The 27100-nt window shown below is 38.9% G+C and overlaps 1 protein-coding gene across 1 annotated transcript in view; it reads left to right on the forward strand.

Annotated features, from left to right (window-relative positions):
- Positions 1-1872: 1872 nt before the first annotated feature.
- Positions 1873-27100, forward strand: part of LOC307155216 (uncharacterized protein) — a 68088-nt gene continuing 42860 nt past the window's right edge. The window contains exon 1 of the mRNA XM_079865771.1: positions 1873-2220. Within this exon, the coding sequence (XP_079721897.1) occupies positions 2173-2220 (48 nt within the window). The 5' untranslated portion in view covers positions 1873-2172. The remainder of the gene's footprint in view (positions 2221-27100) is intronic.

Below are 27100 nucleotides of genomic sequence, written 5' to 3' on the forward strand. Positions count from 1 at the left end.
TAGTTTTAGACTAAATGTGAGAATGCATTTACCCATCTCACTTTCACAAAAACAGATTCAGTATTCCGCAAAATGAATAAAACGGTGAAATAAAGACTAACAATATTACGCAAACCTGCAAAAATTAAATATGTTAAATTACACAAATATACTTTATGTAGGCTATTAATCTCACTTTAAAGGGATAGTTCACCCAAAAAAAAAAATTTCTGTCATCACTTACTTGCCCTCAAGTTGTTCCAAACCTGTATGAGTTTCTTTCTTCTGTTGAACACAAAATAAGATATTTTAAAGAATGTTGGTAACCAGACTGTTGACTGCAGCCATAGAGCTGGTAAGTCCCACCCATCCGTAAAACCCCAAGTGGACCTCGTCAATTGAAAAAACGTCAATGCAAGTGAATGGGAGAAAATAATTATTTTCTGGTCCCGTTTGAATTGTGCCATGAATGTGAACATATGTTGTCTGTGAATTTTTTATAAAATTTTTCATGTTACGAGTTTGACAGTATATGGTATGATTCTTCGGCTAGCAGTTGTGGAAAAGACATAACGAGAAAGACTACATGTCGCCTATGTGACGTCACCCCATAAAGTTGACTTACCCATGGTTTTCGCCAACCTCAACGATTTTGTCCTCTCCCTGAAAGAAGGCGGTGAAGTGCACCAAAGACACAGCCATGTTTAGCAGGATCCGTGAGCTAGTGTCCGTGTGCTAGTGGCGTTGACGTTTCAAACGCGCCGAAAGCAGCGAAGAGTTGTAGTCCACAAAGTGCTCTCACACAAAGTCTAACCGTATCAAACTTCTACCAGCTAAATTGTAGCATTCTTTACACGAAAAGTTATATAAAAAATTCACAGACAACATATGTTCACATTCATGGCACAATTCAAACGGGACCAGAAAATAATTATTTTCTCCCATTCACTTGCATTGACGATTTTTCAACCTAGAGGTCCAGCGGGGTTAGCGGAAGGGGCGGGACTTACCAGCTCTATTGACTTCCAAAGTAGGGGGGGGGGGGGGGGGGCAGCACAGATGTTTGTTTGAGCTGCGCCCTCTACTGTATAGGTGTAAATGTGCATTTCCTTCAGCCTGAGGCTTATTCATTTCACTTTTTTTTTTTTTTTTTATTAAAAAACAAACAAGCAATCCCAGCCAAGGTGAGAAAAAGTAATGTAACACAATAATGTAACACATTAGTTGTTACATTTGTAGCAAATTAGTTGCTTTTTTAGGGAGTAACATAATATTGTAATTCGTTACTTTTAAAAGTAACTTTCCACAACATTGATCAATGGACCATGCTGGGTAGATTATTTACAAATTGTAGTGGGTTACTGATTCCAAATTACATGACAAAAATGAGTAGTTGGTAACCTTATCAATTACATTACAAAATTAAGGTAATAGAGTTGGACTACTTTCTGATTGCTTTTAGATTACTTTTTCCCTAAGTCAACCAGGATTGGAGCTGAATTTAGCAGGAAGGTAGATCTCCAGGAACAGGATTGAGTACCCCTGATCTAGGCTATTTATTTTATGATTCGATTGAATGAATAGGTCAATGACTCAAGCATAACACTCAAAAAGACCAACAGGAGTTTTTTTTTTTTTTTTTTTTGTGGGCAGATTTAAAAGATTCGACTCACAGGGATGAATCAAAATCCCCAAGCACTGTTGTGAAAAGCCCATACGCGTGTGAACCAGTGCACCGAGTCGCCAATCAGAATCGCTGTGGAGGGACGTAATGTCCCTTTAAGTGCAGACGGCAAGTGGAACATCTGCGTCTCCTCCTCCTCTGTGACATCGCGCAGAGGAGCGTCCTATAGACGGACTGACTCCGCCCACCAGTCAGGAAGATACAGAGCTCTCTGATCGTAAGTGGCCGTGTAGAGCGAGAGCTGATACAGACGTTTGTGTTATTAGTCCCTGTTCAAGAGAATCAACATGACTGGCGCTTGAACGGAATGTCAGATTAGCTTTCGTTTGGACACAATCCTCACTCCTTGTTGCTTATCGCGCACACAACTGGGCGAAAGCACAGTTTCCAGACTTATATTAACCATATTTTAGTAGATTCCCAAATCAGGCTTTTCTTTGTAAGACAGTTTACACATACTGAAACAAAGTGGATTTAACAGTGGCTACGTGGTTTACCCGCACTCCAAGATGCTTCTGGTCTCCCAGCGGCTAGACTCACCTCGCATGGACCCATTAGTGAGTTTCTGAGTTTCATATTATTGGATTGCTTTGAATGGTGGTTCGCAATAATGTTACGATCATTTGGTGTTTACTACTAAACCCCGCTTATGCATGTCACTTTGTCAGTACGCGCACCTTGTACACATCCACACTGGCTTTTTACGCAGTAGTGCTTTTTAAACTGTAACTCTCCTACTGTTATGCTTGAGGTCCACAGTGAAGTTTGGAAACTTGAGTGGAGAAATCCCATGGTTTTGTGTGTGTAAGATAAGGCAGACAGAGATTAGATGACATGCTTGAAGGCTGCATCAAGATTAACTGACGCTGTCTCAAGCATTTACGCACACACTCCGAGGAAGTTCCATTTAGCTATATTGATTTTGCTAGTATTTTTTGATGAATTACATAAAGTAGCCATTCTGACTAGTCATGACAAGTAACAAAAGAGATGGTTACTGGTAGCAATTGAGCAAGATAGGAGACTGTCTTTTAAATAAGTAGGCTAGTAAATATGTTATATACTAATAATAACTACTGCTACTATACTAATAAAACTACTCTTTTTTAGACGGTGCAGTTTGCCACTGTTAGCAATGGAATGGTTCTTATTTGTCACGACTGGGATAGGCTAGTGAATAGCAGAGGAAGTAGCTACTGGTGACTAATTGAATAGATTCTAGTCACTAGGAATAAGAGGGCTACTTAGCTAATGAATATGTCAATTTGATTGCTTTTAAAAATATGCACCCGTAACATAATAGATACAAGTTAGTTGAAATGCTTTCCATAACTGCTATGAAAAACTGATTCAGAAAAATAGCAGGTTAAGAAAGACTAGAGGATCCTATCAGCGCAGTCATTTAAACGGGTAGCACCATTGCTTGCTTTATCGATGCTTGCAAGGCAACTTGACGATTGATAAAACCTTTGTTTTCATACATACGGCTGAAGGCAATGTAGAGTCAGAGAGGTAAAAGCCCCACACTGTTTAAGCAGCATGTGGTCTGCTTGTTGGAATGAAATGGCATTTATCAGACACTCAGCGGGGTTGCGCTCGCTAACAAAAGACTGAGAACTGGGGACTTGGACGAGAGCGCGGCTCCGGGGCTGCAGACGCTTTGTACTAAATCATCTCAAAATGAGCGATAATGTGAGTTTGCACTGTCGGAATTGCGGCTGCGTTTAAGCCTCGTGTTTAACAGTTAATGTGGATTGCTGAGAGATGAGAGATAAGAGAGACAGACGGTGGATGAAATGCGGGACAGGACTGCCAGTGTGTCCAGGATTAAGCCGAGCTATAGCAGAATACGTAATGGGATTATAAAGGTGGCGGAGGGTTTATAAGAAATAAGAAAGACTATAAGGCAGGCAGCATATATCACCGTTTATCATATAAATAACCGCGAAGTGTCTATATGTCTGTCTGTTTTAGAACACGCTTGAGATCCCTCGTAATTCCGTTTCTTGTCGATCAATAAACTATAAAGGAGATCGTTCAATGACGAGTCTGATTTACGCGCTGCTCCCCTTCGCCTTCGCTTTGTCATGGATTTGCCCAAACACATTTCCGAAAGCTATTATTGTATTTCCACAGATACAGCATGTTTACCCCCACTGGACAGTCCCAGATTCTCAGTAGGCTATCATAAGTTTCCCTTTAGTTCAACAGGGAGTTTCCTCGGTAGTATAGGATCGTTTTCTCTAACATTTAGGCTAACAAGCATGCGCCTCAATTGTCATAAAGAATAAAATTGCAAATGGTTAAGCTATTAATAAAATAAGGGTTAGGGTTACAATTGGCCTATATCAATCATTTTCGGAGAATGTTTCTTGACATGAGAGTCATTTATAGCCTATACATTTTCTAGCAGATCCCGCCCACGTAACCCGCTGTCCTCTTTATCCCAGGTTATGGGTTTCAATATTTTGAAGTGGGTCATTGATCGTCGCCTGCTCATTAATCATTTGCCTATATAATATAATTCAATATAAATTATTAAAATAATATATCATACTTTAAAATAAAAGTATTTTATACAATAACCTAAATATATTTATATCATATTAAACGTACAAGTATTTTATGCTAAAATTCAGAGCTCTTCTGAGTAAAGATAATTTGTTTATCTGGAAACAAATATAACAGTTGTAGATTTCCCGCACCGGATCTTTCTGCTCCACTCGATTTGAACTGATCTGTGGCCAAATGAGTCAGTGCGCTTTGAAGCTGCTGTTGACGGATGAATAAAAGAGCCGGAGTGGAATGCGCGCGCTAGTCTTCAGATCTCGTGCACGCACAGAGCGGTTCACTGTAATGCGAGCAGCGCTCGTGAATACACTTGGATCTCACCTCAAAGTTAGGCGAAAGTTTAAAACAACACATCCAACTTTTATCTTACCGACGTTTCTAGGATGAGATCACTGAGTCAGGGCTTGTGCGAAGGAATTTAACTCTGAGGTTTTTTTTTCTTTGTAGAGAGATGGTGTTTGTGAGTTCAAAAGCAGTCTTCAAAGAGCGAGACTCAGCACACCCTCACACCACAAACAATCGCTCTGTCATTTTCCCGCGCTAACTAAGAATCGTTCTCAGTGCATCACCTTGAGTGACTCGAGTCGTTTTTCCTTCGTTAGGAGACAAGGATGAAATTGTGCTGATTTGCAGAGGGAGCCATATGGTGGATCGAGGAGACCGATAAGGATGGGAGGGAGAGATAGCGATAGCAGGGTGTTGAAGTGATTCTGATCTAGACAAAGAAGAAGAGAGAAAGGTTGGACTGTCCTAGGCCACGTGTTTTGTAGTGGGTGATGGACATTTCTTCCTCATTGTCATGAGTGTTTAGAAGAGTCCTTGGAAGTTAAATCAATAATTAATCATAAAAATACTTTAATTGTGTTTGCCCAACTCAATCTCATGAGAAAACAACTATTTTAAGAGGTGGCGATGAATTTGTATGATGTGAATTGTACGAAAACTTGCACCTTTTTAGAAAAAAAAAAAGTAAGCATGAAGACCGACCGATAAACCTAACTGTCAGTGTATATGAAAACGTACAATTGAAATGAATTCATACAAATTATCCACCAAATTGCCATAAGAGTTCTTTTCTCAGCTTCAAAGCATCTGATTAAAGTGTGGGAGCATCTTCTTCCAGGATGCATTTAGCCACTATATATGCACACCTAGTTTGTGGTCTATAAACATACACCTTTTCATAAGTAGATACATATCTAATCAATCAAAGTGTCCACATATCATGAATAAAAGACTAACATCTTAGATTCATTCATAGTTTCTTTTTCCAGCATCTTTAGTCTGTTTACCCTTGTACATTCTATGCTTTTTTTTAGACATATTCAGAGAAATGGGTCAGTTCCAGAGCAGTTCGTTGGTATTGACTCCTTATAAAGAAAAGGAACTGAGAAAACGAGAACGAGAGGAAAAACTCATGGGCCGTTGACCCGTGAAGGGAAACCCTCATGTGTTTCTGCTATCTCTCTGGCTTCCTGATTCAACGTCAGTTAGTGAGAAGGACAGAGAGAGAGCAAGCTAAGGTGAGGAGAGAAAAACTGCGTCACTGTGATCAGGCAAGACCTCACCAGGAAATAACAGTGTTGCCTAGGGATGGAAAACAAACAGGAGCACTTACAGAATATTTGGTTGAGTAATTCCTTTTCCTCTCTCCAACACTTTGCACAAAAACAAAAAGCTGAAGAACACTCACCTCAGAGTTTTGCCAGCTTTAAGTGACTCTCTCCGGAAACCCCTGCGTCTCTCTGACACATGGAAGACAGCTTGCAAGCACCTGATTCTTGTAAGATATGAATGTGAAATCAGTGGCACAGCTGTGAATGAGAAGATGAAGTCTATAATGTGTAAGCCCAAATTATTGAATGAATCAGAGAAGCAGAGCTTAGCAACAAAGAAACATATGCTGCCTCTGGAGAAAATGTCAGAGGACGTGAGGGCTATAAAGATAGAGACTGCTTACTTTATCTCTGACAATCAACTACTGTAAAGCCCCCTGTGAACCCGGCATCTGTTATGGCTCGAGAGCCCAAAGCAACATCATTCATTTGGAGCTTCATTTTAGCTGCATCAGCAGCTAAATTGCTTTAAAAAGTTGCTTACTCTCCACACACCGATTTGGAAACAACCGCCGCCAAGTTTCTGTGCATGTATATGTGGGAAATTTATGACTGATTCCAGACCTCTAAGTGGAGTTGTTCTCCTTCTCAAGTTATTGCTTATTCATTGAGGGTGAATTAGGCTAAAGGGTTTTAAATATTAAAAATGAAAAGTTCCCAAATTCAGTTCTTAATGCTGCTTTTACTTGGCACCAGGAAAAGGGGTTATTTGAACTTGTGCCATCTTTGGAGCAAATCAGTAACTTTTCATTTGTAAGATTGAAGTTAAACTAGAATACCCTAAAAAACAACAACATCTGAAATCAACCTAAGCTGGTTTGCTGGTGTTGCATCTTAAGTTGGTGTAAGTGTTTTGATCTTTTTTCTAACTGCATGTAATTGAGCTAAAATAATGTTTCACGACAAATAAAGCGAAGATGACGAATGAACACCAAGGAAGAAGAACAAATTAACATACAGTACGCAAGTCGCCAGCAGCACACCAACATTACAGAAACAGCAAAAAACAATTTTACTTGATCATACCTGATCATAAACCTTCTTTTTCCATAACCCTTTCTCTTTTGTAATGTCTCTCAGCCATCTCTCTTTCTACAGTCTTCAAATCTCTCGCTTGCTCACTCTCTCTCTCCTGGACACGCCCCCTACTGCTGATTGGCTACAAGTGTGTTATGGTGCTCGGTCCGATCCACTTTCAACAGCAGTTTTCAGAAATCGCTTACTGCACTTTTAAGTTCAGTAGTGTTTTGTTTGTAGATCGTGCAATGCATTCTCCAGAGTGAAAAAGGGAAGGTCACGTGAAAAATATTGGGGAAAAAGCTAAACAAAACAATGAGAAATGGAAATCTCAACGTACCCACTAAATGACATCATGCCTACAAAACTGCTTGGATACTGTTTGTTCTGATTATTTGTATTGCTCTAGTCTAGGGGAACAAGACAGTTGCCGTGGTTAAGCTGTGTTGGTGTGGATGTTTAGCATTCCGTTTTGTCTCTCTCCCTCTTAGTTTCATAGACCTCAGCACATCTGATTTGCATGGCTAATTTAATAGTTAACATAGAAGATCATTCAAGACCACCTGATTCCCTCTTCTCTCCTCTCATAATTAGACTATGTTGCAACACTGTCTGTCTATAGTCTCACCACACGGAATACAGGTCTTTGTTCGACACCAGCAGTGGCCTCCCGCTTGCATCATCATTACACACTCAGACAGTAATGAACCTGTGGCTGCTTTTGGAGAATGTAGGCATGTGCTCGGGGTAGATGAGAAACAGTTTGTTTTACCTTCCACTATAAGCCCTATAAGTCGCTAACAGTGATGAAATAAACTGCAACCGTTCTTTGATCAGATAGACAAGCGAGAATATTGAACATTCCAGAAAGCATTCTCAGAATATCATCGCAGAAAGTGTGTGTACTGTTGAAGGGCAATGAGACAGTGATTGAATGAGTGACATAAAGAGCAGATCCAATTGTCTGTAATGTGTTTGAGGATGTTCACTGCTCAGCACTTGGTTGATTAGCCACGTTTCAACTGTTTCCATTTCGTGCTGGCCAGATTTTCTAATCTATGTAATCCGACTGTCTATTCTTCATAGGGATTGGTTAAACAAAAATGTCTCTTCAAAGCCTATACACTACATATGTATTTTTTTAATTCTTTGAGATAATGCAATGTCAAGATTGTTCAATGTGATCTCGAAGGGTTAGGCAATGTTTACAGTGCTTCATGCCTGTATGATAAATTGTAGCCAAGACATTTAGCCATGATTCAGCATTGACAAAGCCGGTCGAGAAACTGCGATGCAAGACAACTCATCATATCACACACCGGGCGAGTCATTCTGTACAAGCATTCTCAGGTTCAAGAACATAATCAACAAACAGGCAAAGGCATAGACATTATTTAAGCACCAAAAAGATATTAAATGCACAACATGCAATCTTTCAGCCAAGGGTGAATTCATTATGTATATTAACAATAATTTGGGACAAATATTTAGTAGAAAACTCCAAGCAGGACTTTGAACAGCATGCGTACACTAATAGAAAACTGTGCAAAATATTAATCAGCCCTTTTGGTCCTTCATTGCACATGAGCTGTATGAGGGGAGCTGTAGGAGTGCAACGCAAATTTTCGGACATTGTTCATGAAAAGACCATTAATTGGCCATTGATGAACATGTCACTCTAGGTTACGTTCAGACTGCAGGTAAATGTGACCCAAATCCGGATTTTTTTTTTTTTGCTCATATGTGACTCAGATCTGTTTTTGTTATGATAGTGTGAACCGCTCAAACCACATGAAATCTGATCATTTCGACCCGATTTGGGCCACTTCCATATGTGGTCCTAAATCCGAAACAGCTGAGATGTTTTGCAATGCCAACTCAGTCTGAACAGTCATATCGGAATTTATGCGACTTTTACGTCACTCTAGAGCAACATTCGCCACAAATCTGCGCTCATAGGAGTCACTTCAAAGATTTTACATACCTGAAGTTATCAATGGTAGTCAGTGGAAGGACATTGTTGGGTCAGAACTTCTAGATATTTCAGTGACAGCTCTAGCAAATCATGAGGGCTCGTATCATACGTTTTTAAAAACTATTTTATATTATATTAAAAACTTTTTATATTGCCTGCGCATAAATTTGCTGGCTTCCCCGGCAGATCATGCTATAAATAAGTGCTTAATCGCTTGCTTTAATGTCCTTTGTGTTTACTTTCGTATGACTTTGCTACGTGTCATCGTTCTCTTGTGCATGCGGGTCAGTTCAGGAAGATGATCTGTTCACACTGGAATCTGATATTGGCCACATTTAAAACAACAATGTGAACAGCTATAATCGGAATTGAGCGCTAAGACTCGCAGTGTGGAAGTAGCCAAGGATACAGTTTTGCCCTACGACAATAGAAATAATTTTTTCCCCTACGTCAAAATCACTGCCGATATCGTACTGCCCATACAGTGTACATCGGGCCCAAGTCAACATGACACTACAAATGCAATCCTTGTTACTTCACATAATGTGAAATATTTCTGAGTGAAACAGGATATTCAATGAGCTAAAAATGTAAGGTTGGATTTGTGCTTGAAGAAGAGGGGTAGAAAAATCCGAGAGCTTGGTGTTGTCATCTGAAAATGAAAGACCAGAAACATAAAAAAAGAAAGGAAAAAAGATTAACAGTCAATTTTGATTTCATGCTGGCTTTTAGAGAAATTTTCAACTTTAAAAAACTGATGGTTGTTAAAAGTTTTTCCAAGAGTGCAGCTGAACACAGATTAATCAGTACTACGACTCACACAAGACTTCAAAGAAACCATGTTGCAACAAAAGGACAAGTAAATGTTTCTCGTTTGAACGTGTCACTACGATACACCGTGATGAATGGTCCTGAAAAACAGTGCTCATGCCCACTAGAACGCACGCGAACGGCTGCGCTTTCATCTGCGGTCCAAAGTAAAAATACCCAGAATTCCTGGCACTTCATAATGGCACTTCACTCATTCCCAGAAGCAGTTGTCGTAGTAACCTTGGCAGTTTTACACAAGTCCAATCTTTTTCCTACGTCTTTCTAAGGGATACAAATGGAATGGAGTGTAAATTATTAATTATTGGAGATGGTAGGGGAAGGATTTTATTTATTCATACACAAAGACATTTTTATCTATGTGTGTTCTCGATGAAAGAAACAAAGTAATATACAGTATGTGGAATTAAAATGATCTATGACTGCGATTGTGGTAACGATCTATCTGGTAACGGCATTAATTTAGTGAGTATTATGGGCTGTCTTCTGCATTGTTTCGTTATTGTCTTGTCTGCAAGTGGTATTCTAGGTCACTCCCTCCTCCCTCCTCCCTTGTGTCATCCATTAACAGAGCGTGTGTGTGTGTGTGTCTGCGCGCATGTGTGCATGTCTACGTTTGATCACAAGTGTGTGCTTGCCACTTTCATGTACTTGCTTTCTGTGAAGATGGATAGACACCTACCTTTTCTAGGTTTTTTTTTCATTGTTCCTCTAGCCTTCATCAAATACACCCACATATATTTTCTCTTTTTTATTTCGTTCCTTCCTTTTATTATTTCATCCATCATTTTTTGTCTGTATGTGCGTGTAAGTGGTGAGGTCAGTGAGAGTGCCACTATGGCAGTAATGGGCCCATTCTGGAACACAGGTGTCCATTTGCAAGCCCATAGTAACAGATTGTGGTGAAGGGTTCATTGAGTAACTTGATCCGGACATAATGTTTTACCACGGTAGGCTGTGGTTTGCCCAGTGACTCGGGTTACATACACATACAGGTGTCTCCAGCCATTTCATCCACGGAGCATGATCTTCTTGACCCTGGTGACCCCAGCCAGAAGAAGGGTGGAGTCTCCATAATTGATATAAGTGATTAATAATAGCTCTTCATACACTCTGATCAATTTAAACATAATTGCCTTTTCATTTTAGTTTCAGCTTGAAGCCTCTCAGAAGGCTAAACTTTGGGATAAAGGCCTGTCCTTTCTGTGTCACACCTTTCCATCGCATCTCAGTGTAATTAAGTAAAGAGGTGTGATGAGAATGCAAATGTTATGGTTTTTGTGCATGTGTTTTGTTTTCTGCCTCCTCCATTTGTGAGGACGAGGAGTCATCGGAGGGCTGGGGTTTCCACTGGATAGATTTAAACATTATAAACCTGTTATCAGGAATTAGAGAAAAAAACATTAGCATAGCCTCAGGAAGTGGGGGGGGGGGGGGGGGGTTGGGGGGGACGACAATTGCGCCTTTATTATTATTCACAATAAACGGTCCACATTAAACCATAAAAAAATGTCAACTCTAATATAGGCCTAAATTATTTAAAAGAACATAAAATGGTTTGGGAGTATGTTGGACGTCGTGAATAATGGCATTCCAATTCTGTGGAAATCTGTGCTTTCTGCAGAGTTGTGCAGTTTCCCAAAAAATTGATTGCCTGTGTCAAGAAAGACCACTAGTGTTTTGGCCACATTATACTTTGAATTAGCTTAAATTGCTACAAATGTGTCTACACACCAAATGTGCCTATGCAAAGCCACTGGAAATCCTAGATATAGACAACAAAAGGATAAACTGTTTATTGTTGGAATCATTTATGTTTGAGAAACTCTACACACATCAATGTCTCTGTGGCTCTTGTGGGGGTTTTTTTTTAGTTATTTTTAGAGAACATGGGAATTGAAAGCGTGAGATGCTCATTTTGGTGGAGGGGCAAGCTCATGTCGCACTGTGATTGCATGCCAGTGACAGTCTCTTTATGAAAGGAAATTTGAAGTGAGGTAGAGAAAGAAAGAACATGTGTGTGTGTGAGAGAGAGAGAGAGAGAGAGAGAGAGAGAGAGAGAGAGAGAGAGAGAGAGAGAGAGAGAGAGAGATAATGAATCATTCACTACAAAAACCATTTAAAAATCAGTCATACTTGTCTGACTCTCTTCCCTCTCCTGCATTCTTCAGCCATTACCAGAATATTAAAACATTTGTTTCCAGAAGCAAACTGAGAATTCCTACATAGACTTATACAAGGACTGTAAATCTGATTGCGTTTGTAGAAGTCTGTATGGGCTACTGCAGGTGGTGGTTAGAAGGGTTTTATAAGCATCTTAACCTCTTGTCCCATGAGCCCTACAAACAGATGATGATGATGTAATTGAGAGCCGGGTCATTAGGTAAAGCTGGGTTTGCCAATGCTCTGAATTTTATGTGCACAAACACATATAACTGCATGTTTTCTATTACATGCTTTATTGAATATGCTAGGAGTTCATCAATGTGACAATCCAAATAAACGTCTAACAAATCACCTTTTGGTTAGGGGTCAGACTGTTTGAGTAGAGGACAGTAAGTCATTCATGCTCTTTGTCCCTTATTTTCCCTTCCTTTACTTCATCTCATGTAATCATGCACACCCTGAAGTATTTTTGAAGGGGTTGCTCTAATGGCTTCAATCACTGTTTGGCCCAGATTTCCTAAACCCCGGAGAGCTCTGAGATGAATTAAATCGCTAAAGACCCTGCCGAAACCACAAAATAGGGCGAGACATCAAAGTGGAGGATTTCTTGTGCGTTTGTTATCGTGCTCACTTCAGAAATTAGTGTAGCCAAAAGTCAGTGGTGGTGTTTTGCACGTTTTTTAGGAATGAGGCAGCACTTGGTTTTATCTGCTATCAATTTGACGTGTTGCTCATAAAGAGTTTATTCATTTGCGTTACGGTAAACATTACCATAATTTGTGTCAAAACCGAATGCACAAAGAAAAACGCACCCGCAGACGACTTTCACTTCAGCTACTTGCTGTCACATCAAATGTAAGATCAATATCTGTCTTGATGCAGGTGAAATTTCCTCGTTGGAAACAAAAAGCTTATCTCGCACTTATCTCCTCATAGTCGGCTTTATTCTCCGCGAGTAATTGGCTTTAAGTCGAGCCGTATCCGTGCGTGTCTGTGCAAACGCGACGCTCTCTGAAGTGGCATGGCGGTGCGTTTCAATGTGCCGCGCGGGGTTGTTTGCTGTTGCGACAGAGCTGTAGGTGGAAAGGACTGGAGGAACATATTTCTACCTCACTCAGACATCCAAAACAAACAGCGCTATGAAAGCTGGAGCTACTCTCCGCTAGGACCAAAATTCCACAGCTACCACGCAGCCAGGGAATCTTATTGCTCTCTCTCTTTCTCTCTCTCACTCTCACTGAGATTTAAATACTTTTTTCCAATGGGTTTTGAAAGGATTCTGCGGCCAACATTGTTCTGCTGCACTAGCAATACATATTGCTTTATCTGTTCAATAGGACAACCGCTAACAATCATCGGTCAGTGAAAGGACAGCATAGGGAAAACATTATGGGAAAAGGGGGTAAATGATATTTGCTCTGTACAACTCCCACTACATCTGCTTGACAGGGCATCACTAATCCTAACTAAACAGCTGTCTGGACATAGGGCTTTATTGACAGCTATTTTCCAGAGGTTCAGTCAAGGTAGGGAAATATTCTGAAAGAAATGGAGGGATAAAAAGTTGTAGGTGAGTTCATGAGGAGAAAGTAAGGCCTGTCTTGTCTACCACAACCTTTTTGAGGATTCCAATTTAAATTGGCATGATAAACAAAAACAAGTGTGTATATGTATGTGAACCTGGACCACAAAACAAGTCACGAGTCACTTTTTTGAAATTGAAATGTATACACCATATAAAGCTGAATAAATAAGCTTTCCATTGATGTATGGGTTGTTAGGATAGGACAATGTTTGGCCGAGATACAACTGTTTGAAAATCTGGAATCTGAGAGTGCAAAAAAAATCTTAACATTGAGAAAATCACGTTTAAAGTTGTCCATTTATGTTCGCGATTTTGCTGCATCCACTAACAAATATATATATATATATATATATATATATATATATATATATATATGGTAGGAAATTTACAAAATATCTTTACTTAATATCCTAATGATTTTTGGCATAAAAGAAAAATCGATAATTTTGACCCATACAATGTATTTTTGGCTATTGCCACAAATAAACCTGTGCGACTTATGACTGGTTTTGTGGTCCACGATATGCATATATGCTACCGTTCAAATGTTAGGGATTTTTTGATTCTTATATGCTCACCAAGGCTGTAAAATACAGTAACAAGTAATATTGTGAAATTAAAAATGTCATCCTGTGATGGCAAAGCTGAAATTTTAGCAGTTATTACTCCAGGCTTCAGTGACATGTGATCCTTCAGAAATCATTCTAATATGCTGATTTGGTGCTCAAGAAATATTTCTTCTTCTTATCAATGTTGAAAACTGTGCTGCTTAATATTTTCATGGAAACCATGATCATTCAGTATTCTCTTATTAATAGAGAGTAAAAAAATTAAAAAACAGCATTTATTTGAAAGAATTTTTTTTTCTAACCCTAACCCTAACCCTAACTTTTGACCCATTCAATGCATCTTCGCTGAATAAAATAAAGTATTAATTCAGTGACTGCAAATGAGATGTATTCAAACTTGCTGAAATAAAATTCACAAAAAATTAAAACAGAAATGCTTGCTTTCTAGATACTGACAACTGCATTTATAAACCAAATCAGTTGACCTTTTCAAGGTATAGCCTGTATAAGCCTGTATCAGGATTGTTTTACAAGGTAGTTACTCTGCCATTAGTTGGACAAGTTCTGCTGAACGCCTGAAGTATTTTCTTCTAATAGTATGTGTTGTAATAGTTTCATTTAGTTTCAGTTTGATGTGGGAACACAGGACTAGCTGGCTGAGGTTATGGATCTTCTCCATGTCTCTATAGGTTAGATCTTTCTGGATTTTTCTCACTCACACTGCTTTCTATTATAACAGCTGGGCTGGGCTTCTCTATGCTGCCACATCAGGACCTAATAAATGTGCCATACGCTCATTGATTTCCCTGTGTATGTTTGTGCAGCTGCTGGTAATGACATCACTTTCTGAGTACATGTGGTTGTGTAGGAGTCAATGAGTAAGACAGCTGCACGTGTTGCTCTTCAGTAGGAACAAAACGGCACCGGGTAGATGCCTTCATTGCCTCTTCAAGCACCCAGCAAGCAGTAACAGTAGCATCATCTCTCAGTCTCTGTTATACTACAATACTAAATGCCACTCAAGCAATAGAGGCACTTTCTCCCATAATGCTCCCTGTTCTCTGACCTACTGACACAACAAAATATTGGCAGCAGCGCAGTGGTGCAGTCGTTGTGTGTGCGTTTGTGCTGATACAAAGCATTTTTGTTTTTTGCCCCCCCCCCCCCCTCCCCCCTCCCCCCTCCCCCCTCCCCCCTTTTAAAGAGTTGCTGGCTGCAGGAATACATTCTTCCTCTTTTTATCTGTCAGAACTCCCCTCCTCCCTCTCTTCACCTCCTCCTTTTTCCCACTATGTTAAATTGTTGTGACACTGTAGCACTTGAGCGTCTGGTGTTAAAATATTCCTTCTTAATGACAAATGAACATGTGGATAGATTCCTCTCCCTGGCAGGTCATTAACATTTGACACATTGGAAGCGGCGCTGATGCCGTGGCGCGGGCACAGTTCTCTCTGCATTGCAATAGGGTGATTGCGACGCTAAGCGCCTGGAGTATTAATGCATTTATTCATTCCATCAAATCCCTCTTCATACAGATTATCAGACCTCTCTTTAACCAAGAAGATGATTTTATTTTATCCCACAAGTTAACAACTGTGTGTGGCTGTCTCTAGTATGTGTGCTCATACTCGAGTGGTTTTTATTTTTCTTGTATTGCCTTGTGATTTCGGTGATGGTTTCAGGCTTTCAAACATAAATGTCAAACTATCATTGCTGTCAGATAAGTGCATAGCTATCCATAAATATTCCAGCATATGGAAATAAGGTCATTATAATTAGTAATGAGCTTTGATAGACAGATATATCAGCTTAGGCCGATTAAGGTCAGTATTTTGGCATTTTGAGGGTATTGACTGAAAATAGTGTCCACTATACAAATATGAGCATTTTAATCAGCCTCTCTGCTGTCTAAATACTATTGATTGACCAACATTTTGGCATGCTGGTGTTTTAAAGATCATTGGTATTGGAGAAACTATGGAAGTCAATGGGGTGTCATCAACTTTTTGGTCACCGACATTCAAAATATCTTCTTTTGTAGAATATTTTCTTTTGTTTTATTCAGAACAAAGAAATTCATACAGGTTTGGAACAACTTGAGGATGAGTAAATAATGACAGAATTTTCATTTTTGATTGAACTATCCCTTTAAAGGCAATTTTTTTGTATTCAGATTTTTTGTTTTTGTTAATTGAGTTAATATTTTAGCATATGTGTACATCTAATTATATTAGCCTTTACCAGATACATTGAGATTATATCTGCCATTTGGTCACCTGGCTGTTGCTGTTACATCTGTCAGCTGCAGGTGCCATCATGTGCCAACTGATGGCAGCCTAGTCCCTCACCGTTTCCATAGACTAAATAGACAGGGTGATGATCAAATGAAACAAGACACAGCTGAAACAGATAAACTAATAATGAGCAGAGGCTTCTGGGAAATGAAGTCCGGGAATAACAGAGTCTATGGAAACAGTGAGGGACTAGGCTGCCATCAGTTGGCACATGATGGCACCTGCAGCTGACAGATGTAACAGTTGCTATCAGCATTGGCCTTTGAAAAAAATCTATATTCATCACCCATAATAGGAACCATCTTGATACCTGTTTGTCACTCGAAAATTCAGAATACTGCATGATGAAAGCTCTTCTTTATTGCTGTTTTAATAAGCGTTGGCCCCACACTACATCTGGTGTGAGACATATGTACATCCTGGCTGGCTGCTGTAAAGGAAAAAAGTCTTTGGCAGCTTTTATTAACAAATGTTACTTCCAGTTGACATATGCGGTGCACAGTTCTTTAAACAATTTTACTTAACCTGCATTGTTACTTTACATTTGCATTGTATAACAAAATATCAAGTGCAATTTATTGGACGTCACCATGAATGATGCATGTTATAGATTTTTTTTTTACCTCATAATGTTTAATCAAAATATTCATCTAGAAAAAGCGACAGATTTCTCTGTGGTGACATATACAGGACTTTAAATAGAACTTAAAAATTCCAATTAAATATTCTGAGTAAACCCTGGCCCTCCACAATCATCTGCATTCATTGTTGAGTGCAATGCCAACATATCAAAATCCAATCAACAACCGATGGATAGAACCAAGTCCCCAGCCTAGGTTTTTTTTTTTATATATCATTTATTACATTCAGATGTACATCACCATACGGCAGAAAATACCTGTCACTTCTGTTTCATTGCAACGTTAAAGACATTGTCACAAAAAGAGATTTGGTTACGATTCAAATACTTGACTATCCCATGAGGCCACCTGAAAGAAGTTGTTAATTGCTGCAAAAAGTATAGCCATGACAATTCATGACAGTGCTAACATGGTGGATGTAGTATTGGTAAACGTTGCTACGGAAATTGCTATTTGCTTGGATCTTTGTATCTAATGCAGTGACATTTTAAAATGGACCAAAATACCAAAAGCAGGTGTGGTGTGTCCTCATGCTATTGTAAAAGTATTGACTCAAAATTACACACAGAACTTACATAGCTGGTGCTTAGATTGGTTTTGTGGCATATTAAAGTGCTTTTTTTTTCATGCAATCTATTGTGACTGTAGAAACAGTCAAGAGTGTGTCATTCATTGTGATGGTGTAGGTGAGCACCAGTCAATAGTCCACTCTATTTGACTTTGTAGAATACTGTTTTGAGGACAAGGCAGAAGCAGTGCTCTACAAGAGAAATCAAAAGCCTATGTGTCGTACAGGGACCTCCAATCAATAACCAGCTCTTCTCTTGCCCCCTCAAGGACGTTATCTCACACACAAACACACACACACACACACACACACACAGGGTCTAGGTCTATATGGCGCCGTTTTATGAGTGCTGTAATTGCTATGACGCGTTTAAGGGAGAGCTACTGAGAGAGAACCATTCATGAGATTTATTAGAAAGGGGGTCCACCAAAAGAGAGAGAGAGATGGAAAGGTGGAGGACAGGAGGCAGAAAGAACAGATGAACACATTCAGTCCAAAAGGAAGAGATAAAGAAAGGAGGAATGAAGCATTAGAGAATGAAATTGAGCAGTGGGCTCTGTCCGTTTGGCAGACATTGATCAGAGTGATCTCTGCTCTATAGCAGACCGACCCAACTAATGCAAGTCCATTATTTAGCCTGCAGAGATAAAGAGACAGGGGGCTTCTGAGATGGGAAGTGAGGAATAGAGGGATACACCTTAACCGCAGAGGACAAGTGTATGCTCAAGTGCGTCTGTGTTGGTTGAATGAGAAAAAAACTAGCTTTGTGCAACTGTCACTCTCTGTCTGGACTGTTATCCATTTAGAGACTGTTTCTGCTTTGGCTCAAAGTCTCTCTCTCTCACACACACATACAAGCACAGTGACCCAAGCCTGACCTAAACACACACACACCAGTGTAGCCTGTTTGGAGTCAGGAAGATTTTGTTTAAAGACATTAATACTTTGATTCAGCAAAGACACGTTCAATTTATCAAAAGGGACATTACATGCATTTATAATGTTGCAAAACATTCCTATTTTAAACGAATGCTTTTCTTTTCATCAAAGAATCCTGAAAAAAGGTATCATGACAAATTATCACAAAAATATTAAGCAGCACAACTGTTTTGTTTTCTTAAGATTAATAAATCGGCATATTAGAATTATATTGTGAAATATTGTTACAGTTTATTTGATCAATGTAAATCCTGCATTGGTGGGAATAAGAGGCTTTTGTTTACTACATCCACCATGTTACCACTGACATGTTGTGTCTCGTCCATGACATCAACCTTGATGACGTACTTTCTGCAGCCATTTACAAATAAATGCAGCCTTGATGTGAATAAGAGACTTCTTTCAAAAACGTTAAAACATCTTACTGACCCCCAACTTCGCTTACTAGAAAAATCACATTGACTTAAACCTTTCTTTATCTTTAGCCCTGAAACATCCAGAATTCAGAACAGCGTACTTCTCTTAATGTTTCTTCCATATAAAGATATGCTATGCTATTCTGAATTTAGCTAAACATGTGTGAATACAGATGCTGCCAGCTGTGCAAGACTGATTTCATGTGTTGTTGCTTTCCATGCCAGTGGAACGAGTATGTTTTGCATTCTCAGCGCCTCCCGCATTAGTGTGACTGTCTGCGTCTGCGGTCAAGTTTCTCGACTGTCATTGCAAAGAGAATCTTGTTAGGTAAATTAGATCTTACAAAACATATTTAGATAAAGCCACCCCAGATAATAACATAATGGGACCAAGTCCTGTGTTTGTTTATGTTTGTCGCTTTTCACATTCAGGTTGTTTCGAAGTGGGTTTTTTGTTCTTTTTTCTCAATATCAAGTTTAAAAATGTATCACACCCACCTCATCAACCAAAACTGAGAAGGAGAAAGAAACTGCGGGAGAGGGAGAGAGAGAGAGAGAGATCAAGGTAATCTGAATCCCTCTGTGGCTCTTTCTGAACAGCCATCTTTATCAAGGCAGATCCATTCTTGTCTGTGAGCAAAATCAAACAAGAGATTGGAGACACGCACACACACCAGCTCCAAGTCTGCATAATCAGGAAAGAAGGGGTGAAAGGGGGAGAGGTTAGGAGATGGAAAAAATTGAGGAAAAGTGTGCGTTAAGAGAAAGAAAAAGAACGAGAGAGAGAGAGAGAGGGAGGCCTTGAAGTCACATTCTTGTATTGGATAAGGAGAGACCCCATGGATTGGATCAAGGTCGGAGTCTTCATTTAAAACTGCCTCACTGACAGCAGCAGCCCTCGACATGAATATTAATACTGCTTTAACAACTAGCACAGGATGGCTGAGACCAGCAAGACAGCCTGTGTGTGTGTGTGTGTGTGTGTGTGTGTGTGTGTGTGTGTGTGTGTGTGTGTGTGTTCGTTCCAGCACTAACTCTGGCAATTTGAACTGCTTTTATTCCCTTCGCTCTCTCGTTGGCTGGACTTGGAATTAGTGAACCTTGGGTGCAAAATTCCTGCTAGTTCTCTTTCTTCTCACTCACTCACTCACTCACACACACAAACATGCACTTTTCTTTGGTCAATTCATTTGTTTGTTTATATGTGGGCGAGTTTTTTTTTTTTTCTGCTGAAGTCTTTAGAAAAACCTCTTCCTGGTCTAAAAATGAAACCGATTTGTCTAATAAGATTGTTTGACTGCAGCAGTTTAACAATATAGGGTTGTATCACAATAGAGGGACCCATGACCTGATGACTTTCTTTCTTCCATATGAACACAAGTTGGGATATTTTGCAGAAAGCTCACTACTATTCCACAGTTAAAGTAAATGGGGATAGAATCACCTACGTGGACAGAGGCACTTTATTTTATATTATTATTATTATTATTATTATTATTAGAGTAAAATTGTTCGAGTTTGTGCTTTTAAAAATGCACCAAATAGAAAGATGTACATCATAAAATTATCTCTATTATTAAAATTTTCTGCTTATATTTCACTGTGTTCCTAATACAAAGGAATCACATCATTCAGAAGAACTGGAATACAGTGAACAGGTTATTTCAGGTTGCCTTTATGTCATTTTTGAAACTTGACAGCATCTGCATACATTCACTTATATTGTATGGAAGAGAGCAGAGTGAACATTCTTCAAAACATCTCCTTATGTGTTCCACTAAATAAAGAAAATTTTCTTTGGATGTTTTCGACGAACATGTGGTTTAGTAAATTATACAATTTTGAACTATCTGGTGAACTATTAAGTGGTTTTGTTTGCTTGGACAAAAGTAATTTTCTTCAAGAAAGGGTTAAATTTGTGTAATGTACTTTGGTTACCAAACCTCACACCCACCTTCTCTCTTTCTCTCCTTTGTTTGACTCTGAGTGTGTTTGAGTCGTTCCATTGGGAGTTCCCTTTAGTAATGGTCTAAGGGCAGCCGGTACAACAGACACAAGCACTTCCTCTTTTTCTCTCCATCCTTCACTACTTCCCTTCATTTATCATCTCTCTCTATCTGTTCATCTGCTCATCTTTACATTCTATCCTCACAGTCTAAAGCTCTCTCACGGACACTTTTAAAAGGCTCTCGTACGCAATGTGTTTTCTTCTTTGGATTATATGTGGTTACTTAGGTTAATGTTTGTAGGAATAAAGATTTATGATGTTTAGCGTGCATGTGTGTGCTCACTAATGTCTTTTATGATTGTCTGTATAACCATCTTGTTGATTTATAGTTATGTGTTTGAGTTATGGGCATAAGCGTGTGTGATGGCAGACAGCAGGTTGTGTTGATGTCACAGTGAGGTGAAGCTCATTAGTGTTACTTTCCTCACAATCTGAAGACTAGCCATGCACTGGTAATTAGAGAGCTTGTGTGTTTGTGTACATTTGAAACTTGTGCTTAAACCATCACAGTGTAACTGAGATCAGAGCTGCTTCAGCGTTCAATAATATAGAACAAAATCATTATAATTAATTAAACAGCCATTGTACATGCATGCACATGTACATTGTAAATTGTTCATTGTACATTTTTTTTCTCTTTTGATGAAAATATCTTTTAAATTGTCAATATTTTGTCATCATAATTTTGGCGTCATTTTAGTCGACTAATGCAATGTCATCTAATTATAGTCAAAATGATCATAACCGAACCAAAAATTCAAAATTTTTATATTTTATATATTAATTTCATTCCCCAACTTTATTGGCTATATGATTATTATTATTTTTTAAATCTGCGAAAACATTGTAAGTGTTGGTGTCATTTTTTGACAAAAAATTTAAATGGTTTAATATCATCATGATGTACATTTTTTGTCTCGTTTTATTGATCAACTAAAAAAAATAATTTGACAGTAACTTTAATTGCCGAGATTAACACTGCACAGCCTTTAGCATGTAAAATCCATTATTTATTTGTGTGTATATGTTGGATCTGCATTTTCTTTTGAATTCTTTTGTGTAGATAGTGGAATATGCCTGTTCGTCTTTGTCTTCGCTAGCAGGGAGGTGTGTGTGTGTGTGTGTGCATGTGTATATGTACACATGCATCTGTGTGTGTTTGAGCCCCAGGGCTCTTCTCTGCTTGAGCTGGGCCTAGTGCCACTAAACCCAGCCTAAGCTGACCTATTTCCAAAGCACCACACAAACACACACTCGCGTACATATGTGCACGTGGTTGCTACCTCTCGTCTCTCCTGCCTGTCGGAAACAATCAGACATGCACACGCATGCGTTCACACACACACTCACAGTGTTACTGCATGTCGTTGATCAGGACACATGTGCGTTTGTTTAGCGGTTGTGTTCTCTTTGAATATGCTCATGTATCTGTTAATGTGTATCCAGGTTCCTGTAAAAGGCATTGAGCAGGCGGGTGTATGTGTGTGTGTGTTTGTGTTTGATCTGTCTCCCAGTGGAAGTGTCCCCTGAGCTGTGCTTTAACCTTGTGCACCTGCATTCTAACTGTAGGGTGTGTGTGAATGTATATCTGTGATGAATGTACATATCAGAATTTATCAGTATCTGCCAATATTGGATATTTATTGGCCCGATATTGAATTGTTTCTGCCCAATTCAATTTTTAGACTCCTTTTGCAATCATCTAGCATTAATGTAAAAGAATAGCGATAGACTATGGCAAAGATTTAAGGAGCACTCTTCTTTTTTTAATGTGTTTTAATTGTTTTTCATTATACAAACATGTATAGCTTTTTAATATTGATTATTGTAGTTATTATACTTAATAACGACAATAATAATGTGATTATTATAATATTGAAATAATTTTACTATAGATGCATCCCTAATGCAGTTATTACAAGAAGCAAATTCACAATTAGCAGAAATAAAAGCAGTTGCATGAAATAGTCGCAATTATGATACAATAAAGGCACAATTAGAAGAAGCAAAGTCGTTATTACAAGAAATAAAGGCACAGTTGCATGAAAATTAAATTTGCAAAAAAGTAACGTTGTTTCATTGCATCGCAAATTTATTTCTCATAATATTGGATATTTATTGGCCGATATTTAATTGTTTCTGCTTAATTTAGACTACTTTTGCCATCGTCTAGCATTAATTTAAAGGGAGTGTGATTATGGCAAAGATTTAGCCCTTTTAGAGCTCTTTCCCTTTAAGAGTGCTTGTTTCACTTGTAGCATACAAACGTTTAAAAGGAACGATTCATCCCTACTGCAGTTATACTCATGTAGGTTTATTAGAGTAACTCAGTCCAAACGATTTGAACATAGACATGTCAGTATTTGTCAGTTTTAATACATCAATACTCACAAATATAAACTAAGGCTGACTAAGAAGGCTTACGTTGGAGGCTGTGAGCTCTGACATCATAAATGACGAGAATCCAGTGAAGGTCGGAACAGACGGGAACATGGTGTGTGTGTGTGTGTGTCCATGTGCACTTTTGACAGTCTCTTTAAGTGAGGTCAGGACAGTGTGCCTGCTAGTACTGCAATGTTCTCTATTCCGCCACGGCCACTTTCTCTCTTTCTCTCTCTCTCGTTCTCTTTAAATACACAGACATTTGCAGAGAACAGCATAATCCATTGAAAACAGACTCCAGGTCCTTGCACTGATGTAAAGGAGTCTGCTGATAGTCCTGGCACACTTGACGCACAAAAGTAAGCTTGCGACAGCCGCTGTCCTCAGTGTGGTCCTCGGAGACAGTAAACAGATCCAAACTTGTCAAGAAGTAACCCCAGGTTACTTTTGTTTAACATTACAAATTCTAATGTAGTGTATCGATTTCTTATACTCACAGGGATTCAGTTGCTTTTTGGAGAAGTGAATTCAGAAAAATATTCAATTGATTATTTAGAAAAAAGTTACCGGCTTCATTAGGTTGGCCACACACTTGAAGACTTTAAGCCCGATTTTGGGCCCGATTTGCAACCCCTAATGGTCTGGGGGGTGTGCCCTGATTCGAGGCTTCTAAAAAATGACTTTTTGTCCAAAAATATCCTCAATTGTGTGATGTCATTACGATTATTTTAATGCTCCCGATCTCGTCGTAGCCTTCCCGATCGCAAATATCCAACATGTTTGATATTTACGACTCTTGATTGGGCTGCCTCTGACATGATACACACGATAGCCAATGAGAGATGAGCAAGCTTCACCAACCGGATGTTGCGTGCTTCAATACCTAAAACTGGGCAGCCACAAACATGCCAAGAAAGTGGAGTATTGAGAAAGAAGATCACCCATAATCTTTTTTTCTCCTTTGTTTTTCTTCCTGTAAAACAAAACTCACGCCAGGAGAACCAGCTGACGACGTTGATCATCCTCCATTTTTTTTCCCCTCTGAAGTCACATTTGATCTCACGAGTCTCCGTGAGATTTAGTCTAACTGTGAAAATGTTACTACAGTCGATAAGTGTCTGGTCTTGCGGTCCGGGCGAATCTTCTTATGTGTGCATTCGGAGGATTATAATGCTAAAAATCGGTTGAAACTGCCCTTGTGTCTGTGGTCGCCCACTGTTTAAAAATCGGTTAAGGTTTTGAAAATCGTCTATTGTGTCCCAGGTCTTAGGTAACAGAAAAGTATGGAAAGCCAAAAATTGGGATATATTTAGGGTACATTTACATGACAACGATGTACTAAAATGAAAAAGTTTTTCCTTTGTGTTTTTTGCGTACAGACGACAACGTTGTCCAAACGATCACCGTTCACACGGATCTGCGGAAACCACTAAAAACGCTGTCACTTTGTAAAAAAAAACACATAAAAAGTCTTTTTTTAGCTAAATACGGTGTTGTTTAAACAGCCCCTTAGTTGCAATTAAGAGAAAGAAATGCGAAACTACTTCACATGAGGTTGCGTTTCCACTGTCCCGCATTCGCATGCGTACGAATGGAAGTCAGTCGAACGGAAAGTGTAGTGTGACTGCCCCTTTAGGACTACAATCCCAAAAACTGAAAATAATAAGAATAGGGAACGCAGAGGGGATCAATAAGCAGAGGAAGAGCCTGGGATGATGGACAGAAACAAAGAGAGGAAGAGGGAAAGGAGAGCAGCTGCATCTCTGTGGCCGTAGTGCTGCAGGTGGGGCTTCAAACAAAAGACACTCAGTCTGAGCGTGTCTTTCTTGCTCACCCCTGGCTTTTCACTTCTTGGCAATATCGCCGTCCGTTTTCCAGCCATGCAGCAAATGAGTTTGTGCTCAAGCTTGTCTGAGTGAGAGAAAGAAAAGATTTTTGTTTAACCCTTATTTCAATGCTGTCTTTTGATCATGGTGTGACTCTGGCTTCAATTGCACAGGAGATTAAGCCACACGTACACCTGTTCTGGACACACACGCACACACTGACACATACAGGCTACTGTAATTGGCTCAGTGCAGGTTTGTTCAGGTTAGTGTGTTTATGCAACAGTAGAGAGGAGTGGCTGCATTGTTCCACCTAGATGCTGTTAGCCACTAAACACGGGACACTTTCATAACACCTCTGATACGTCTCTTCCTGTCCCAGATGATTAGCAGCTTGACACCCGAGCACAATATGATCGCAGATCAAAAGACAGGTGTTTAAAATAAACAATTGAGGTTTTAGCACAAAAAAAAAAAAAAAATATATATATATAAATATATATATAAATATATATATATATATATATATATATATATATATATATATATATATATATATATATATATATATATAATATATATATCAATTATTTTCAGCCCCCCCCCCAATCCTTAAAAGTCCCTCAAGGTGATTAAAGTGTGAATATGCATCTGTTTTCAGTGTCTGTATGTGTACTGTTTGTGCATGTGTTGGTGTGAGCACTTTTGTTGGCTGTGAAGGATATAACACACACACAACCACCCGGCGCTATAGTGTTTCATGGACATGAATGAGGTCGAAAGGGAGTTTCCTCCGGTCAAGCTGATCCGCACTGCTAATATCCTGACATCTGGAACAAACCATATGAGTTTTCTAAACAGACTCTGACTTTTCCCCATTCTTCCCATAAGTGAGTAAATAATGGGAGTAAATAAGAGTGTCTAAGATAAATATAAGGACATTTTTTTTAAAAAAAAGTCTAATATTTAAACAACTGCTTCAACACATATTATTACTGCTTGCTTAATTTTCTTTTCAAACTTCCTTTTATAATGAGGCTTTTTTTCTTCAATATGATTTTTTTTTATTTTTTTTATTTTTTTACTAAAAACTTTTAAATTTCTAAATAAATTAAAATGATGTTAAACATACAAGAGGTGTATTTAAGTTGTTGTACATATGAATTGCGTGTGCGTGTGAATAAATTATTAGATCTGGACCAAAAAATGTTGCTGACCCCATAAGACATTATCTATGTTCCAACGTGTTGACCACTTTAGAACAATGGCCCGCTTGAGTTTACTCAGTCAGTTCAGTTTGCGATTGTGACTTTTATGTTTAGAAATGATAAAGATCCACCAGGTGTTGAAGCAACTGAGCTAAATATTTATGAAGCAAATCCCTGTTAGCCTATTGCAAGAATTTAAGCGTCTTCAATCAACAAGCATTTCATATTGTGTTTTTTTTTTACTTACAGAATGGTAAAGCGCCATGCTTTGTGTGTGTATATATATACATATATATATATATATATATATCATATATCTATCTCATTCCTGAATAAATACCATATTCATATTCCATGTTTTTGTAATGGCTCTTCAAAGACTAGCACCAAAAACATAGCATTATAGCATACATTTTTGATACATTTTAGTGCATTTCTGGTAGCATGCAGGCTGAAAATAATTGAATTTCTTAGGCTGAGAGCTGGTGGACAGTTGGTGGATTATGAAAATAGATCCGGAAGTGCAATAAGAACTGATAAATGAGACATAAAAGATATTAACTGGCCTATCCATTTGAATGAGTTTCAAAGAAAAAGAGGCATATGTGTTTGTGTGCTTATCTGCAGAGGTTTGTAGATATTGGGCAGTCCTGCAGGGATTCTCGAGACTGTCGAGTTCAGCGATGGTCTGCTCTCTGTGGGGGAAGGGCCCTTACAAAGCCATTTATTTTATTACTCTTCCATTCAGCCCTCAGAGGCTCTGTAATCTGCCATTAAACCATTACTGCAGGAAGAGAGAGAGAGAGAGAGAGAGAGAGAGAGAGAGAG

The sequence above is a fragment of the Squalius cephalus genome (genome assembly GCF_949319135.1).
Source record: "Squalius cephalus genome assembly, chromosome: 3".
Taxonomy (NCBI): Eukaryota; Metazoa; Chordata; class Actinopteri; order Cypriniformes; family Leuciscidae; genus Squalius; species Squalius cephalus.